The sequence below is a fragment of the Ornithorhynchus anatinus genome, chromosome 11 (assembly GCF_004115215.2).
Source record: "Ornithorhynchus anatinus isolate Pmale09 chromosome 11, mOrnAna1.pri.v4, whole genome shotgun sequence".
NCBI lineage: Eukaryota > Metazoa > Chordata > Mammalia > Monotremata > Ornithorhynchidae > Ornithorhynchus > Ornithorhynchus anatinus.
This window is the reverse complement of record NC_041738.1, coordinates 14,781,969-14,799,896: the sequence shown is the minus strand read 5'-3', so window position 1 is coordinate 14,799,896 and position 17,928 is coordinate 14,781,969. Positions and strand designations below refer to the sequence as shown.

General features: G+C 59.0%; 2 protein-coding genes across 2 annotated transcripts; both read left to right on the top strand.

Annotated features, from left to right (window-relative positions):
• Positions 1–2,647: 2,647 nt before the first annotated feature.
• On the top strand, positions 2,648–9,587 carry KRT19 (keratin 19). Its single transcript, XM_029075450.2, has 6 exons — positions 2,648–3,224; positions 4,526–4,608; positions 6,819–6,975; positions 7,868–8,029; positions 8,134–8,259; positions 9,225–9,587. The coding sequence occupies exons 1-6, from the start codon at positions 2,814–2,816 to the stop codon at positions 9,477–9,479; spliced, it is 1,194 nt and encodes a 397-aa protein (XP_028931283.1). The 5' UTR covers positions 2,648–2,813; the 3' UTR covers positions 9,480–9,587.
• A 3,860-nt stretch (positions 9,588–13,447) lies between these two features.
• Positions 13,448–17,465, top strand: LOC100086149 (keratin, type I cytoskeletal 15-like). Its single transcript, XM_029075448.1, is given in 9 exon segments — positions 13,448–13,963; positions 14,882–14,964; positions 15,053–15,209; positions 15,455–15,616; positions 15,717–15,842; positions 16,324–16,390; positions 16,393–16,543; positions 16,818–16,846; positions 17,055–17,465. Coding segments are annotated over 9 exon segments (1,392 nt in total). The 3' UTR covers positions 17,156–17,465.
• The last annotated feature ends 463 nt before the right edge of the window (positions 17,466–17,928 follow it).

Here is a 17,928-nt window from a genome sequence, read left to right as displayed (position 1 = left end):
TCTGTGCCAGACCCCTGCCCGCCCCCAGCTGGGAGGATGGATGGGGAGGGGGTGCCCTCCTAATTAAGAGCTCCCCCGCTTTGCCTAATTGGTGTTTACATTGGGGAAGAGGTTGGAGCAGGGCGCTCGGAGGCTGCCCAGGGGAGGGGGGCACAGAAACTGGGACAAAGGGCCCCCGGCCCCCTGCCTCCAGCCCTTACAGGCTGGGGCCAGTTCCTCTGCTCAAGGGGGGACGGGATGAGGGTCTGGGATGGGCAGGGGGGCGGCTGCCAGGGAGTCTGTTTGGTTTGATTCATCCGGATTCTGGGAAACAGTGTCAGTGTCCTCCCTCTCTGGGAAGGACAGGGATCAGGGTGTGTGAGGGGGGCTGGAGTGGGCCTTGGGCCTCCGGACTGGCTACAGCCCCCTACCCTCCGCCTAAACACACCCCACCAGCCCCACTCTGCTGGGGAAACGGCGAGAAGGCAGGCACGTCCCTGCAGGGGCCCGGGAGGTTCTGGGTGGGGTGGCCCACCCCCGGGCCCAAGAATGTGACACCCGAGGGGGAAGGTGGGGAGATGGGGGTGGGGAGGGCAGGGCAAGGTCTCCAGCCCAGCAGGACCCGTCCGGTGCTGAGCAGGACCCAGGCAGGGCGGCCCATCCCCCCTCTCCCATCCCCCTCCTCTCTCCCAGTCTTTTCAGCGCCCCTCCGCTTCCCGTCCGGCCGGTTTCCCTGTCCCAGGGGCTAGGCGGGGGGGACTGCCCCTCCCTCTCCCAACCTCCAGCATTTTTCCTCCCGCAGACGGGGCTCAGATATCTGAGAGAGCGGGGTGTGGGGGATCCTGGGGGTGGGGAGTGGGGGACCCCGCCCCTCCCATCCAGGCCTGGAGCTCCTCTCGGGCGTCGCCCGGCTGCGGGATGAGGCAGGGATGGGTCGTAACGGGCAGCCAAGTGTCCGTAGCCCCAAACCGAGAGCAGACCCCCGCCCCCACCCCCTACCCTTCTTCGTCTCTCCCTCCGGGAAGGTGGGCCTAGTTCCCATGGCAACAATCCGTCCCATCCTCCCCAGCTAGCGTGGGAGATAAGCCACGACGGGGCAGCCCGGGCCCCGCAGCCGTTGTGAAAGGCTCCAGAGCACCGCCCCGGGTAGCGCCTCCTCCCCTTTCCCCCTTGGCACAAGGCCCTCCGAGCCGAGCCAGTTCTGCCCCTCCTGCCAGCCTCCTGCCCGCGCTTCCCCCGAGGCTCCCGGGCCCGGAATCTTCGGGCTGCGGCCCTGCCCCTGGGACTATCTGGGGCTTGGGGAGAGCGGGGAGGAGACACTCTGGGGGCTTCGGGATAAATTGGAATAAATTAATCCTCGCTGTTGACCCCCGTCCTGTTTGGGAAGAGCCTTGCCCGGAGGAAAGGGGCGAGCGGAGCTAAATATAATTCTGGGATCAACCTCTCCCTTCTCCTCCTCCGCCTCTTTTAATAATAGTAAAAATAATAATGATTTTGGTATTTGTTAAGCCCTTACTTTGTGCCAAACACTGTTCGAAGCCCTCGGGTAGATACGAGATAATCAGATTGTCCCGTGTGGGGCTCATAGTCTCAATCCCCATTTTCCAGACGAGGTAGTTGAGGCACAGAGAAGTTAAGTGACTTGTCCGAAATCACACAGCTGACAAGTGGCGGAGCCGGGATTAAAACCCACGACCTCCGACTCCCCAGTCCGTGCTCTTTCCACTAAGCCACGCTGCTTCTCTTTTCTTCGTGTACAGGGGCCCCCTTTCCTCCCCCGCAACCCCAGCCATCCCAACACACGGAGGTGGGGGTGGGATAATAATAATAATAATAACGTTGGTATTTGTTAAGCGCTTTCTATGTGCAGAGCACTGTTCTAAGCGCTGGGGTGGACACAGGGGAATCAAGTCGTCCCACGTGGGGCTCACAGTCTTAATCTCCATTTTACAGATGAGGTAACTGAGGCACAGAGAGGTTAAGTGACTCGCCCACAGACACACAGCTGACAAGTGGAAGAGCCGGGATTCGAACCCATGACCTGCGACTCCAAAGCCCGTGCTCCTTCCACTGAGCCACGCTGCTTCTCTGCAGCTCCCACCCATCCCAGCACACAGTCGTATAACAGCCCCCCCCCCCTTTCCCTTTCCCACTCATTCCAGCACCCGGCCGTAACACAGCCCCCCCCTTCGTCCACCATTCCGGCACCGGGCCGTGTAATGATAACAACAGCGGTATTTGTTAAGAGCTCACTATGTGGCAGGTTCTGTACTAAGCGCCGAGCAGGCCCCCCGCTTCCCATTCTCACCCATCCCGACACACAGGGGAGTAATGGGTGCCCCTTCCCTCTCCCCAACTATGCCAGCCCACGGAGAAAAACAGGCCCCACCGTCCCTTCCCCCGCAAGGCCATTTCAGCACAAATCGGCCTAACAGATCCCCGCCTCTTCCTCCGCTTTGCTCTCCACTGCCCCACCCCAGCATTCACCTCCTTAGCGGGCTTCCCCTCTCCCTCCCCCAGGGCAGGGCGGTTTATCAGAGTCCCTCTCTTCCTCTCCCTTGCTGCCTACTGCCCCACCCCCGGCCCCAGCGGTCACCAGTCTCCGCCCCAGGTGTGAATTCCCCGGCCGTGTGCCGGACGGGGGCACTGACCAATGGGAGGAGGGAGTCAGTGTTTGCACACTAAACCGGCACATTCCTCGGGCTCAGACCGCCTCCTCCCCCAGTGTCGCCGGGATAAAAAGGTCTGCGGGGGCCGGGTTTCCACACCCGCACCTGCCCCGGGTACTGTCCACCAAGACCTCGTTGCCCCCAGCTCCGCCTCGTAGCACCGCCATGGCCTTCCGCGCACGGAACGCCTATGTCTCCACGGCCTACGGCGGCAGCGGGCCCTCGGGGCGCTTCGGCGGGGCCACCTTCCGGGCCCCCAGCATCCACGGTGGCTCGGGGGGCCGCGGGGTGTCCGTCTCCTCCGCCCGCTTCGTGTCCTCCGGGGCCGGGGGCTTGGGCGCCGCGGCCTTCGGGGGCGGCTTCGGCGGGGGCGACGGGCTCCTGGCCGGCGGGGAGAAGGCCACCATGCAGAACCTCAACGACCGGCTGGCCTCCTACCTGGACAAGGTGCGGGCCCTGGAGGAGGCCAACGCCGACCTGGAGGTCAAGATCCGCGACTGGTACCTGAAGCAGGGCCCCGGGCCCGCCCGCGATTACAGCGCTTACTACCGCACCATCGAGGAGCTGCGGGACAAGGTCGGCCGGGGCGAGGGGGCACACGGGGTGGGGGGCGGGGTGGGGGAGTCCAGGGGTCCGGGACAGTAGCGCTTGGGGCCCAGAGGGCCGGGAACTCGTGGGGCGTGGGGTGGGGAGGCAGAGCCCTCGGGGGGCAGGCTAGGGAGTAGGGTCCCTTGGGGGACAGGACAGAGGGCAGGGGCCCCGGGGGGGGGGCATAGGGAAGAGGGCAGGGTGCTGCGGACTACGGGACAAAGGGCAGGGGTCGCGGGGGGTGGATACGGAAGAGGGCAGAGGGCTGTGGGCGATAGAACAGAGGGTGGGGGTCGTGGGGGGTGGGTAGGGAAGAGGGCAGGGTGCTGCAGAAGACAAGACAGAGGGCGGGGGTCGCGGGGGGTGGATAGGGAAGAGGGCGGAGTGTGGTGGGCGATAGAACAGAGGGTGGGGGTCCGAGGGGGGTGGGTAGAGAAGGGGGCAGGGTGCTGCAGAAGACAAGACAGAGGGCGGGGGTCGCGGGGGGTGGGTAGGGAAGAGGGCGGGGTGCTGTGGACGACAGGATGGAGGGCAGGGGTCGCGGGGGGCTAGGACAGAGGGTAGGGGGATGTGGGCTGTCTGCCAGTCACCTCCAGAGCGCCGCGAGGGCCTGGAAGGGGTGGGAGGGAAGGGTTTATTGTCTCTGCTCCGAGCCAGAGCCGGAACAGTCTGGTCTGTGTCTCTTGAGCGGGGCGGGGCGGGGAGGGGCGGGCAGCAGCGCGGACCTGGGGAAGGGGGAGGGCAGCGACGGCCGAAGAGACCTCCCTGCGCCCCTCCTCTTCCCCTGGGGTGGGGCCGGGGGCGGGATTTGATGATCGCCTAGGGGGAGCCGCCCCAACCCCGCCCAGCCCGGCCTAACGGAGCCGGCGCAGACACCTGTCCCGCCCCGTGGGGCCGGAAGGTACCCGTCTGCTCCCTAGTAGGGAGGGCAGCCCTGGAAACGGCTATTCCAAACCGGCAGGGAGCGGAGAGCGGCGGCCCCGCTCTGGCCCGGACTGGCCCCGCACCTGTCCCCCCCCGGTCCCCTCCCCATCACCCGGCGACCTCCTGGTTTAGGAGTCGGAGGAGTTGATGCCCACAGCGACCTGAAGGTGCTGGGGAATTCGCTGACCCCGCCTCCCACTCGGGATGTCTCCCCCAACCCCGAGGCCCGGCGAGCTTCAGACCCCTCCCAGGACTGGGGCGGCCCCTTGGAAGTTCCTCTCCCCGCCCCCCAGGGCAAGGGCAGGGCAGGCAGCCGTCCCTCTGGCTTTCTGGTGTGTTAACTCTGCCAACTTCCCATGTCCCAGATCCTGGGGGCAACCATCGAGAACTCCAAGCTGGTCCTGCAGATGGACAATGCCCGGCTGGCAGCGGATGACTTTAAGACCAAGTGAGTGTCGGTCAATCAGTCAGACGATGGATCAATCAGTGGCAACTATCGAGCTTCTGTGGAGTGTCCCCAGAGCAGGGGAGGGGGACCCAAAGGCCCGTGGGAGCGATGCCCACTGCTCCCTTGACTTGATTCTGCATCATCCATTGTGCCTGCCAAGGACTTAGATTTCCTAAAGCCCTCAGTCACCCGGGATAACTGATGGCCTCCAAATCCTGCCATTTCTTCCTCCACAACATCTCCAGAATCTGCCCCTTCCTCTCCATCCAAATGACCATCACGTTGATCCGAGCACTTGCCATATCCCGATTCAACTACTGCATCAGCCTCCTCACTGACCCCTCTGCCTCCCGTTTCTCCCCTCTCCAGTCCTTACTTCACACCGTTGCCCTGATCAATTCTCTAAACGTCATTCTACGCATGACTTCCCCCTCCTCAAAATCTTCCAATGGTTCCTGGTCTTCTCTGGATCAAGAAGGAACTGTGTTTTAATGCACTCAATCAGCTTTCACCCTCCTCCTTATCTCTTCTCCCACTATATACCAGACGGCACACCTCAGTCCTCCCAGGCCTGCCTAATCACTGGGTCTCATTCTCTTTTCTCCCACTAACGACCTCTTGCTTGTGCTCCTGCCTGAAACTCCCTCCCCTTCATATCTGGCAGACTGTTGCTCTCCCCATCTACAAAAGCCTTTTGAAATCAGATCTTCTCCAGGAGGACTTTCCCAATTAGTTTCTCATCTCCTCATTCTATGTCTATCCCCCAACTGCCACTTCAGCACTTCCATATCACATAGGTTCTTATACCCCCGAAGCACTTATGTACACTTTGTTATAATCTATTGCTTCCCCGGTATAATTTATTATAGTGCCTGACTTAGTAATTAGTAACTGTGATAAGCAGTATAATTTAGTGGATAGAACATGGGCCTGGGAGTCAGAAGGTCATTGGTTCTAATCCCTGCTCCGTCCCTTGTCTGCTGTAGGACCTTGGGCAAGTCACTTCACTTATCTGGGCCTCGGTTACCTCATCTGTAAAATGGGGATTAAGACTGTGAGTCTCATGTGGGACAGGGGCTGTGTTCAAACTGATTACCTTGTGTCTACTCCAGCACTTAGAACAGTGCCTGCCACATAGTAAGAATTTAACAAATACCATCATTATTATATTTGTTAAGCTCTTACTATGTGTTAATCACTGGGAAAGATACAAGACAATTAGTTAGGACACAGTCCCTGTCCCACATGGAGCTCCATAATCTAAGCGGGAGAGAGAACAGGTATCTGATCCCCATTTTACAGATATAGAAACAGAGATTTGCCCAGAGTCATGCAGCAGGCAAGTGGCAGAACTGAGGTTAGAATTCAGATCTCCTGACTCCCAAGCCTGGCTCTTTCCACACTCTCCCACTTGAGTATAAGATCCTTAAAGGCAGGGATCATGCCTTCTAATTTTCTCATGCTCTTCCAAGCAGAAGGTAATCTGCATATGGTACAATAGTCTGGATGTTCAATAAATACTTTTGACTGCTTAATCAAGAGTATTTATTAAGCACCTGCTATATGCAGAGCCTTGTATTAAGATTGATCCAACGTCCCAGTGAGGCAAGAATTTTTATTCACATGTGTCCCAGAGAGGTGAAGAGGCTTTTCCTGGTAGTGATGGTGATGGTGGTGTGGATTGGAAAAACTAAAGGTTCTGTGATCAGTGGGGGCCTGACCCACCTCTCTAATCTCATCCATTCCTGCTCTCCATTTCCAATATCTGTCTCCCCCAAGGCCTCTGAAGTAAGCCCAGACCGACAAACAGATGGTAAAGCACGTAGTTAGACGGAGAGGCGGACAGATTCCCATCTAGACAGATTGGAGGAAGGGAGAGAGGGAGACAGGCAGACGTCAGACATGTAGATGACTGGGATAGAAGTGTCTGGGCCTGTGAATCTTATGATGCCATCGGACTCTCTGGCTGGAATGTCTCTTGCCCCTCAGTGCCTTTGTAGATACCATCTCTATCGTGTTGAACTTTCTCAAGTGCTCTGCACAGAGTAAGCGCTCAATAAATTCCTTTGATGCCTCCAAAGGGACTCCTAGACTGACCTCCCTCTCTCTCTTCCCCCAACCCCATCCTCCACCCCCCCACCACACACACACAGATGGATGCTCCCTTCTCCCTGGAGCACAGGAAGCTTAAACGGTGTCTTTTCTGTTAGGTATGAGACGGAGCTGGCCCTGCGCATGAACGTGGAGACCGACATCAATGGGCTGCGCCGTGTCCTGGACGAGCTGACCCTGGCCCGGGCCGACCTGGAGATGCAGATTGAAGGGCTGAAGGAGGAGTTGGTCTACCTCAAGAAGAACCATGAGGAGGTGAGGGGCGTGTGGAGGTGAGGTGAGGAGGTGACTCTGGATCAAGAACCTGTCCAGACCTGGATGTCCCTACCCTCTATTGACTGGTTGTCTCCTCCATAAGATTACGTTTCTTGAGAACAGAAGTCGTGCACTGTACTTCTATTCTATGCTCTCAGGTGACCAATACAAGGCTCTGTGCCCGGAACAGTGCTCTACATACGATAAGCACCCAATACAGCACTCTGCACCCAGTAGGTGCCCAATCCAGTGCTCTGCACACAGTAGCAGCCCAGCATGGCCTAGTGGATAAAAGCATGGGCCTGGAAGTCAAAAGGGTCTGGGTTCTAATCCCAGTTCTGCCACATGTCTGCTCTGTGACCTTGGATACATCACTTCACTCTCCCATTTCTCAGTTACCTCATATGTCAAATGGGGATAAAGACTGTGAACCCCATGTGGGACCGGGACTACGTCCAGCCGATTTGCTTATATCCACCCCAGTGCTTAGTACAGTGCTTGGCACATAGTAAGCGTTTAACAAATACCACAATTATTATTATTATTATTATTACAGTTCTCTGTATCCAGTAGAGCATTACACACACAGAAGGAGCCCAGTTCAGAGCTCTGCATCCAGAACTACACTGCCTACTGCAGATGCCCACTCATCTGCACACAGGTGCCCAATCTAGTGCTCTGCCCAGACCAGATGCCAAGTGCAGTGGTCTGCACCCAAGGGGTGCCTGGGACAGGACTCTGTACACTGAGGACACAGAGTGTACTCCAATGCAACTGCTGCTCCTTCCCAACTCAGCATCCTCCTTTCCTGGAGAAGAATCCAGGTGGGCATCCTGGGCTAGCTCTCAGGGCCAGGCACTAACACTTTGTCCTCTCGGCCCCATCTCCCCAGGAAATGAATGCCTTGAGCGGACAGGTGGGTGGCCAGGTCAGTGTGGAGGTGGACTCTGCTCCGGGCGTCGATCTGGGCAAGATCCTGACTGACATGCGGGACCAGTATGAAGAGATGGCAGAGAAGAACAGGAAGGATGCAGAGGCCTGGTTCAACAGCAAGGTAGGAAGTCCTGATATGGCCATCCCAGAAGGGGCTGGGGGAGGGGCTTTGCCAGAGGAAGCCCAGGGCTTCCCCCATTCTCCCACCCACTCCTCCTGTTTCAGACAGAGGAACTGACCCGAGAGGTAGCCGTCCACACGGAGCAGCTGCAGACCAGCAAGTCAGAGGTCACTGACCTGAGACGCACCCTGCAGGGGCTGGAGATCGAGCTGCAGTCCCAACTCAGCATGGTAAGGCCCCGTCCAGCTCTCAGTCCTCTGAACCCCTCCACTCTCCTACAGGGGCACCCACAGACAGGCAGACTCCCAGATTGACAGAGACAGATGGCCAGTTACGGAGGGGAGGGAGATAGGTAGATATAACCAAGCAGATTCCCAGAAAGACAGGTGCAGAGGGATGAAAATAGGCAGACAAATATTTAGAGAGAAAGGGAGATAGAGGGCAGCGAGGGAGGGAGTTGGGCAGACAGTGTGGGTGGTGGGAAGTTTGAAGGACAAATAGGAAAGGAGATGGGCAGAGAGGGAGAGGGATGGGGAAGGAGATGGGCAGAAAGGGAGGGAGAGGGGAGATAAATTGGTGAAGGATGGAGAGGGACAGTCTAAAATCTAGAGAGGGTGGGTGATGGGCAGTTTGAAGGGCAGTTAGGGAGGGAGATGATCAGATCAAAGGGCAAAGAGGGTGAGTGATAGGCAGACTGAAGGGCAGAGAGGGAGGGAGACAGGTAGAAAGAGGAGATGGGCAGACGGCCGAGAGGGAGGAAGAGAGGTGGCCAGGCAAATGGCAGAGAGAGAGGGAGATGGACAGACCGAAGGGCAGAGAGGATCATGGCAGAGAGGGACGGAGACAGGCAGACAGATAGGCAGAAAGGGAAGGAGATGGGAGATAAAATGGTAGAGGAGGGAGCGTGGAAGACCAAAGGCCAGAGAAGGCAGGTGATGGGCAGATCGAAGAACAGAGAGAGAGGGCGATGGGTAGGCTGAAGGGCAGAGATGGAGGGAGATGGGCAAGAGGGAAGGAGTTGGGCAGATAGGGAGAGAGACAGTCAGGCAGATGGCCGAGAGAGAGGGAAGTGAATGGACCGAAGGGCAGAGATGGAGGGAGATGGGATGGCATAGCCAAGCAGTTTCCCTGAGTGACAGAAAACCGGAATGAACTGGACGGTTCCTCAACTCTTCTCCCCAATCTGGACCTCCAGAAAGCAGCTCTGGAGGGCACCTTGGCCGAGACCGAGGGTCGCTATGGGGTCCAGCTGGCCCAGATCCAGGCCCTGATCAGCAGCATCGAGGCCCAGCTAGGCGATGTCCGGATGGACTCGGAGCGGCAGAATCGGGAATACAAGTTACTCATGGATATCAAGTCACGGCTGGAGCAAGAGATCAGCACCTACCGCAACCTGCTGGAGGGCCAAGATGCTCACTACACCAATGTGCCTAGCGCTCGGGGCCTCTGAGCCCCAGGCCTGAGCCCTGGAACCCCTGCCGCTGGTGGAAGAGAAGAGGAAGATGGAGAGCAGGGGCAGCTCTGGGCCCAGGTCCAGCCTAATAAAATGTCTCTCTTAGCTTGGTCTCTGTTTCCTGCAACAAAGGGGCAGGAGGGCAGCCCTCAGTCACCATGCTCGGGTCCATCAACCCCGACCTGGAGCATTGGTTGAGCATGAGCTGGGTAGGGGCTGAACGAGGGTTGGGTGTTGGTGGGGCAGGGCCGGGGCTGGGGGCTCCTGAGCTCTCCACTGGGATGGAAGGGAGGGAGGGGCCCCTGATTCAACTCCAATTGGACATAACAATAAGCCCCCCATCCTGGAGAAGCAGTTTGGCCTAGTGGAAAGAGCACTGACCTGGGAGTCAGAAGTTGTGGGTTCTAATATCTGCTCGGGCACATGGCTGCTGTGTGACCTTGGGCAAGTCGCTTATGGGAAACAGCGTGGCTACGGGAAACAGCGTGGCTCACTGGAAAGAGCACGGGCTTTGGAGTCAGAAGTCATGGGTTCGAACCCCGGCTCTGCCACTTGTCAGCTGTGTGACTTTGGGCAAGCCACTTAACCGCTCGGCTGCCTCAGTTTACCTCATCTGTAAAATGGGGATTAAGACTGTGAGCCCCACGTGGGACAACCTGATTCCCCCTGTGTCTACCCAGCGCTTAGAACAGTGGCTCGGCACATAGTAAGTGCTTAACAAATACCAACATTATTAACTAAGCATTATTAAGTGCTTAACAGATACTATTATTAATCTTTTATTGTAATAATAACTGTGATATTTGTTGAGCCAGGGCAGACTGGGCAGCCCAATGACCTTCACAATGCTCTGTGACCCTAGTTGAATAATAATAATCATGCTGTTTGTTTAGCACTGAACTAAGTTTTGGGGCGAACTGCACAGGGAACACATCTACCTACTTTATTGTACTCTCCGGAGGGCTTATTTGGTACAGTGCTCTGCACACATGACGTGCTCAATAACTACCGATGATTGACTGATACAAGATAATCAGGTCAGATACAAGCCCTGCCCTACGGGGAGCTCCCAATCTAAGTGGGAAGGAGAACAATTGTTTAATCCACATTTTACAGGAGACCAAATTCAGGCACATAGAAGTTAAATGACTTTCCCGAGGTCACACAGCAGGCAAGTGGCAGAGCCAATTAATTAAGCAGTGGTATTTTTTGAGAACATATTGTGGTGCAGAACACTGTTTGAAATACCTGGGTTAGTTCATTATGATAGGATTGGTTGGCATGATCTCTGCCTTCAAGGAGCTTACAGGTTAGTTGGAGGAGGCAGGTATTAAAATGAATTACAGATAGGGGAAATGGCAGCATGAAAGAATATATAAATGCTGGGAGCTGGGCGTGAGGGTGAGTATCAAAGGGCTTAAGGAGTAAGGGGGGCATAGGAGATGGGAGGGAATAAGATGGGGAAAAGAGGCGTTAGTCAGGCAAGGCCTCAGGGAGTTAATATGATCTTAGTAGGGCTTCGAAGGTGGTGTGGTGGTCTGTCAGATATTAAGATGGAAGGAGTTCCAGGCTAGAAGGAGGACATAGCAAGGGGTCAGTGATGAGATAGATGAGATCGAGGCACAGTAAGTAGGTTGGCATTAAAGGAGTAAAGAATATGGTAAGGTAGGAGGGGAAAGCTGATTAAGTCCCTTTAAGTCGATGGTAAGGATGGTATCTCTGATGCAGAGATAGATGGGCAACCATTGGAAGTTTCTGAAGAGTGGGGAGAAGTAGACAATGATTTTTTAGAAAAATGACTGGGGCATGGAAGTACGGACTGGAGCGAAGAGAGTTTGGACGCTGGGAGGTCTGTGAGGAATGAGGACTCAGGTCCCCCGACTCTCAGCCCTGTGTTGTTTCCACGAGGCCTCGCTGCTACTAGAAGCAGCTGCGTTTTGCCTACTTGAGTGGGTAAATCGCTGTGTCTGGCACAGTTCTGTTCCCATGATAACCTCCTTGCCCCCCACTTGATGGACCTCCCCTCCTCCTAACGAGGGCTCTTGGGGCTTTAGCAACTGGGTCCGGACTGGGTTGGGTGGGAGGTAGGTTCTCCTCTGGCCCAGACTTTGTAACAGGGGTACCCGAGGGGTAGCAAAGGGGCTGGAGAGGCAAGTCTGGAATAGGGGGTTGGGCAGGGCGGCCCTTTGCGTGTTGGAAGGAGGGGGGCTCCCGGAGCTGATTCCAAGGTGTGGAGCAGGCAGGACGCTGAGGGTGGTCTGGTGGGGGAGGGGCGACTGAAAGAGGAGACGAGGCAGCTGGGCAGGGCCTGTGCCAGTGGCGCCAGGTTGGCAGGAGCTGGGCAGGCGGAGGCTCCTTGGGTGGTCAGACCAGCCCCTCCTTCCTCTCCGTCTCCACACTCTGGGCACCGCCGGGAGCCCCATCATGAAGGTTGGGAATCGGGGTGGGGGGGGGGGTCCCCCAGGAGGTGGTGTGTGTGCGGGGGGTGGCGGTCGCAACTGGCAGGGATGATAGAGCCCGATGTGCTGGGTGGGCTCGGGCTGCTTGTTTTTCTTTGGAGGGAGAGTCTCCCCCTGTCACCCCAGATACACACACAAGCGCACACACGTACACACCTCCTCGTCTCTGTCCCTGCCTCCTGGGTAGAAAGCGAGGGGGGGAGTCTGGCTGTCAGACCCCTGAGAGGGAGCCAGGGCAGTTTCTCCAAGGCCCTGAAGAGAGGGAAGGGGCAAGCTTCCTCTCCCCCTCCACCGTCCCCATTCAGCGGCCCGGAGAGGGACGATCTGGCAGTCTGAGACCCCCTCCAGGCCCCGTCAACCCCAGCCAGGGACCGGAGCGCCGACTGCGGGGGCGGCGCCTCCTATAACGGTGCCCCTCGGCGGGCGGCGGCTGGGGCCCCCGCAGGGAGGGAGCGGAGGGGGCGCCTAGGGGTGAAGCGGTGCCGGGGGCGTCGAGGCGGTTTGGACTTGGGCCAGGTCCCCGGGGAGCAGCGTGCTGGGCTCTGCCCCTGCCTGCCCCGTCCCGCCGAGCCCAGGCGCTCAGAGCGGCGCCTGGCGGTTGGCAACCGGGACCTTATCCGCTGCACCGGGGCCTCAAGTCCGCAGCGCCCGGTCCTCGCCCGCAGAGGCGAGATCTTAGCCCGCAGAGCCAGGCCGCCCGTCGGAGCTGGGGGGAGCGGAGGGAGGTCCCGGTTCTGCTTGCGGCGGACGCCCGGAGTGGGCGAGGGACACGGTCAGCCCCCTCCCCTCTTCGCCTGTGCACCAGACTTGGGCCACCGAAGCCCTCCAGACGCTAGCCATAAAGGCTGCCTTGGACCGCGAGGGATGTGACCCTCCAGAAACAGAGTGGGCCTGACGTCTCCACAGCCAGGGGCCTGGAGACCGAGGGAGGAAAAGTAAATGGCCAGAGGAAATGGATCTCCAAGAGAAAGGGGACGGCGAGGAGTGTTAAGACGGGGGAGAAACTCGGAGCCTGAGAACTATTTGCGGCGGTGTCCTCGGCGTTGCCTTCCTGTCGGTCTTTCTGCCTGTCACTCCGTTTGACCGACTCCTCTGCCCCTCTGGGGACGACGGAGAGGTCTCTCTCTGTCTCTACCTGCCTGCCTCCCGCCAGCTGCGGAACGCGGGGGTTAAAGCTGCGATCCAAGTGTTAAAATCCGTCGCCTCGAGCCAAGCATTAATTCTGAATCATCTCGCTCGTGGATCAACCTTCCGAGGGGCGTGAGCCTGTGTGCACGCGTGTGTCTGAGGACTGAGTTGGCTTCCCTGGGGAGGAGGAGGAGGAGGAGGAGGAGGAGGATGTGAAGGGGCGGGGTGGAGGAGGGAGGGGGGAGGCAGACCCCCACCCCCCGCCCCCCAGACCCAGCTATAAAGCCATCCTGGCTGCGAAGAGAGCTCCACAGGCGCTCCGACCTACCGACCCCGCGCCCACCAGCCACTCCGACGCTGATCCTCGACGCCCCAGCCATGAGCTGCCGCCTGCAGACCTCTTCGTCCGGCTTCGGCGGGGGTCTCGGGGGAGGGTCCTGCCGCCTGGGAGGGGGAAGGAGCGTGTCTTCCTCCTCCTCTCGGTTCGTGTCTTCGGGCTCTGCAGGGGGCTACGGCGGGGGCTACGGCGGGGGCTTCGGCGGGGGCTACGGAGGGGGCTTCGGCGGGGGCTATGGAGGGGGCTTGGGCAGCGGAGCCGGGGGCGGCTTCGGAGGAGGCTTGGGCGGAGGGGCCGGCGGAGGCTTTGGCGGAGGTTTCGGTGGCGGCTTCGACTTCGGCGGGGCGGACGGCGGGCTCCTGTCCGGCAACGAGAAGGTGACCATGCAGAACCTCAACGACCGGCTGGCCTCCTACCTGGACAAGGTGCGGGCCCTGGAGGAGGCCAACGCCGACCTGGAGCAGAAGATCCGCGACTGGTACCAGAAGCAGAGGCCCAGCAGCCCCGAGCGCGATTATTCTCACTACTACAAGACCATCGAGGACCTGCGGGACCAGGTGAGGTTCGGCCCGGCTGCCCACTCTCCCCTCCCCGCCCTCCGCCGCCACGACAAAAGCCGCTTTGTCCCGGGCTCCGAAAGCCGCCTTGGTGACCGTGGGAACCGTCGTCCTGCCTCGCTGACCGGTGTCGTGATTCTCTCCGGAGCGAGAAGCCCGGGCAAGATGCCAAGGCCGGGGACGTAGGTGCCAGATCGGGGCGAGGGGAGAGGGAAATAGGGGTCCGAGTCCCCCCAACCACTGCCCGACCCATCCATCTTTAAAATGGGGGTTCAGTACCTGTTCTCCCTGCTCCTTAGACGGTGAGGGAGAGGAATTGTGCCCGATCCGATAACCTTATATCTACCCCAGAGCTTAGTACAGTGTCGACCCAGAATAGCCGCTTAACAAATACCGTTATTATCATTATTGTTAATATTATTCGTGCACAACTGGATGGGCTTGACTTCAGCCGCGCCCTTATCCTCCGGGGACTCTAATCGGACTTGAGAGCTTTCGAGCTGCAGAAGAGTTGAGAGTCTCGGAGAGGCAGGGGAGATCGCGACCCAGGTCACTCGCCCGTTAGGTCCGTGCCCCAGCCCGACCCACCTGTTCGGCTCAGAGCCCCACCCTCTTCGCCCTCTCCACCCTTCCCCGCCTCCAGCGCTCTCCCGACCGCCGAGCGAACGGGAAGGCGGCTTCTCCTGGATCTGCCTCATCTGGCCGTCGAGAGATCCGGGGCCCGGGGGGTGGGGTGGGAAATTAAAAGTGGGGGTCGCACGACGAGCCGACCACAGACCCTTGGATTCCTCCCCCTTGGTTCCCACTCCAAGGGAGGGGAAGAGTCCTCCGAAGACTTGGCAGGGGACAAGGAGGCTCGGGGGAGGGTCTCGAGCACTGGACGGATTCACCACCCCAAACCTGCCCTTCTCCCCGCAGATCCTGGCCGCCACCATCGACAACAACAGGGCGGTTCTGGAGGTCGACAACGCCCGTCTGGCGGCCGACGACTTCAGGCTCAAGTGAGAGAATTTCCGCGCCCTCTGCCCCTTCCCCGTGCCCCTCCGCCGGGCCCGGGATTAAACTGATCCATCGATCCCCGCCCCGCAGGTACGAGACCGAGCTGAACCTGCGCCAGAGCGTGGAGGCCGACATCAACGGGCTGCGCCGTGTCCTGGACGAGCTGACCCTGTCCCGGGCCGACCTGGAGATGCAGATCGAGGGTCTCAACGAGGAGCTGGCCTATCTCAAGAAGAACCACGAGGAGGTGAGGCAGGAAGGGGCTGGAGGAGGGGCTAGAGCGAAATCTTCCAGAGGACAGGCCCGGGGTCCAGGCCAAGCCCCTGCCCGACTCGACTGGAGGTCCACCTGCGGTGCTGTGCGCCCCGGAGCAAGGTCTTTAACGTCTCTGGGCCTCGCATTTCTCGTTCGAGACGGCGAGCCAAACAGCCCCCAGCACTAGAGTTTGCTGACCGAGCAATCCCCGGGTCTCCTTCCTTTCTCTCCCCTCAGGAGATGAAGGAATTCAGCAACCAGCTGGCGGGCCAGGTCAACGTGGAGATGGACGCGGCACCGGGCGTGGACCTGACCCGCGTGCTGAGCGAGATGCGGGAGCAGTACGAAACCATGGCCGAGAAGAACCGGAGGGATGCAGAAGCCTGGTTCCACAATAAGGCAAGCGCCCCTCCCCACCCTGACCGGCCCCTTCCCCACACCGCCCTCTCCTCACCCTGCCGGACCGGCCCCTTCATCGCCCCCCGTGTCTGACCCTCAGAGCGAGGAGCTCAACAAGGAAGTGGCATCCAACACCGAACTGATCCAGACCAGCAAGACGGAGGTCACTGACCTGAGACGCACCCTTCAGGGATTGGAGATCGAGCTGCAATCTCAGCTCAGCATGGTACAGCATTCACTGTTGCCCGTTCCTCAAATCCTTATCAATTAGCGAGTCACTGGGAGGGCAGGGGTGGAAGAGGAGAGATTCAGCGGTGTTGGAAGTCCCCTGCAGAGTTAGGAATGTTAGTTGTCCCTTTCTGGATCACTCGAGGGAGGCGGGGATGGAGAGGGGAGAACTAGGGGAGTTGGCCGGCCTCTGTTGAGCCATTGGAGGGAGACGGGGATGGAGAGGGAAGAGTTACGGATGGTTTGGGCTGGGTCACTAGAGGGAGAGGCAGGGATGGAGAGGAGAGGCACGGGATGCTAGATGCTCCGTCCCTCACCATTAAGGTGGGTGCCCACAGAAGGGCAACCAGAACACTGTTTCTCCAAACGTCCTGGGTTGGACGGGCCAGAAGGCCGAGTGGGGGCTTGTGGCTCATAAATCCGGGGCTGATGATCTCTTCCGCTGCGACCCGCCTTCCCCCTCCCACTGTCCCTTGCAGAAAGCCGGGCTGGAGGGTACCGTGGCCGAGACCGAGTGCCGCTACGCCACGCAGCTGCAGCAGATCCAGGGCTGATCGGTAACGTGGAGGAGCAGCTGGGTCAGCTGCGCAGCGAGATGGAGTGTCAGAACCAGGAGTACAAGATGCTGCTGGACATCAAGACCCGGCTGGAGCAGGAGATCTCCACCTACCGCAGCCTGCTGGAGGGCCAGGACTCCAAGTGAGTGGGGGGCCCGAGGTTCCCAAGCCCGTGGCAGGTTGGCAGGGGTGGGGAGATACAACACGTGCCCCTATCCTCAGAAAGGACGATCTGGGAGTTAAGGCCGACTCCCGGTTGGGAGGGAGGGGCTCACACCCGACACCCGAACGGCAATTCTAGCCGAGGAGGAGCAGAGGCCCCTTGAGAGGAGGGGGCGGAATCTGGGGTGTCCTACCAGACCAACCTCTCCCCTCTATCTGATGATTTCTCATCCCAATTTATGTTTTCCTTCCAGGATGGTCGCCGGCTTCAGCGCTCGTGATGGTGAGGGGCCTAGGCCCTGGGACTTGGGGGTGGGCTGGGCTGGGGGAAGCCACGGGGAACCTATCGGCCTGTCCGCGTTCCTCACCTCCGCAGAACCCGCTACCCCGCATGTGGAGGGCGCCGGTGGGGGAGGCTGCCTTGTTCTTAAGTCTGACAGTCTCCTCCTTCACTCCTTCCCTCCCTCCCGCCCTCGCTCTCTCCTTTCCAGGTTCTCTGGGCGGTATCAGTGGCGGCGGCGGCAGAGTCCGCATCAACGTGGAGGAGTCGGTGGACGGGAAAGTGGTTTCCTCCCAGAAGAGGGAATTGTAACCCCTTCCACACACAGACCCATTCTCCTTCCCTTCCCCTCTTCTCCTTGGTTACCATTCCCTCCCCCTCTCCTCCGACCACCGCACTGTCCCTAGCTCTTCCCGAGTCGAGGGCAGCGCCAACCACCCCGACCTGGAAAACGATGCCCGTGTCTCCCAGCGATGACCCCTCCTGCTTCGCCCCTGCTTCTCTCCTCCCCCAACTCCAACCTCAGCGCGTTGTAGGGCCGTGGAGGGCTCGGTGTTACCCTACAGCCAGCGCTGCCTGAACCGTGGGTTTCTCATCAATAAAGTTTTCTTCTTTCGTCTACCCTCCTTTGGTCCGTCTGTCCAGAGTTGGAATTCCCTCGGCCTCAGTTTCCTTCCCGGTTCCTCGCTCTTCCTGTAAAGGCTGATTCCCTCAGTCCCGTGTCCGGACTGAGGCACTGACATCAATCACTCCTCCCATGAATCAATCAATCAATCAATATATATTGAACGCTTACTCTTTGCAGAACATTGCACTAAGCTCTTGCAGAATACAGTATAATAGAAAAATGTAGATCCCTGCACTGAAGGAGTTAATCTAGCGGGGGAAATCCCTGCACTGAAGGAGTTAATAATCTAGCGGGAGAGACAGGTAGTGAAATAAATTACAGGTAAGGGAAGCAACCGGCTATAAAGACAGCTCCCCCCTCTGCACGATCTAACCTAGTCCAGGCCGCGACAACGTGAGTTGAAGGGGCGGGGAAATTAGAGTCCTCCCTGTGTGCCCCTCCCCCTGTCATTTATCTC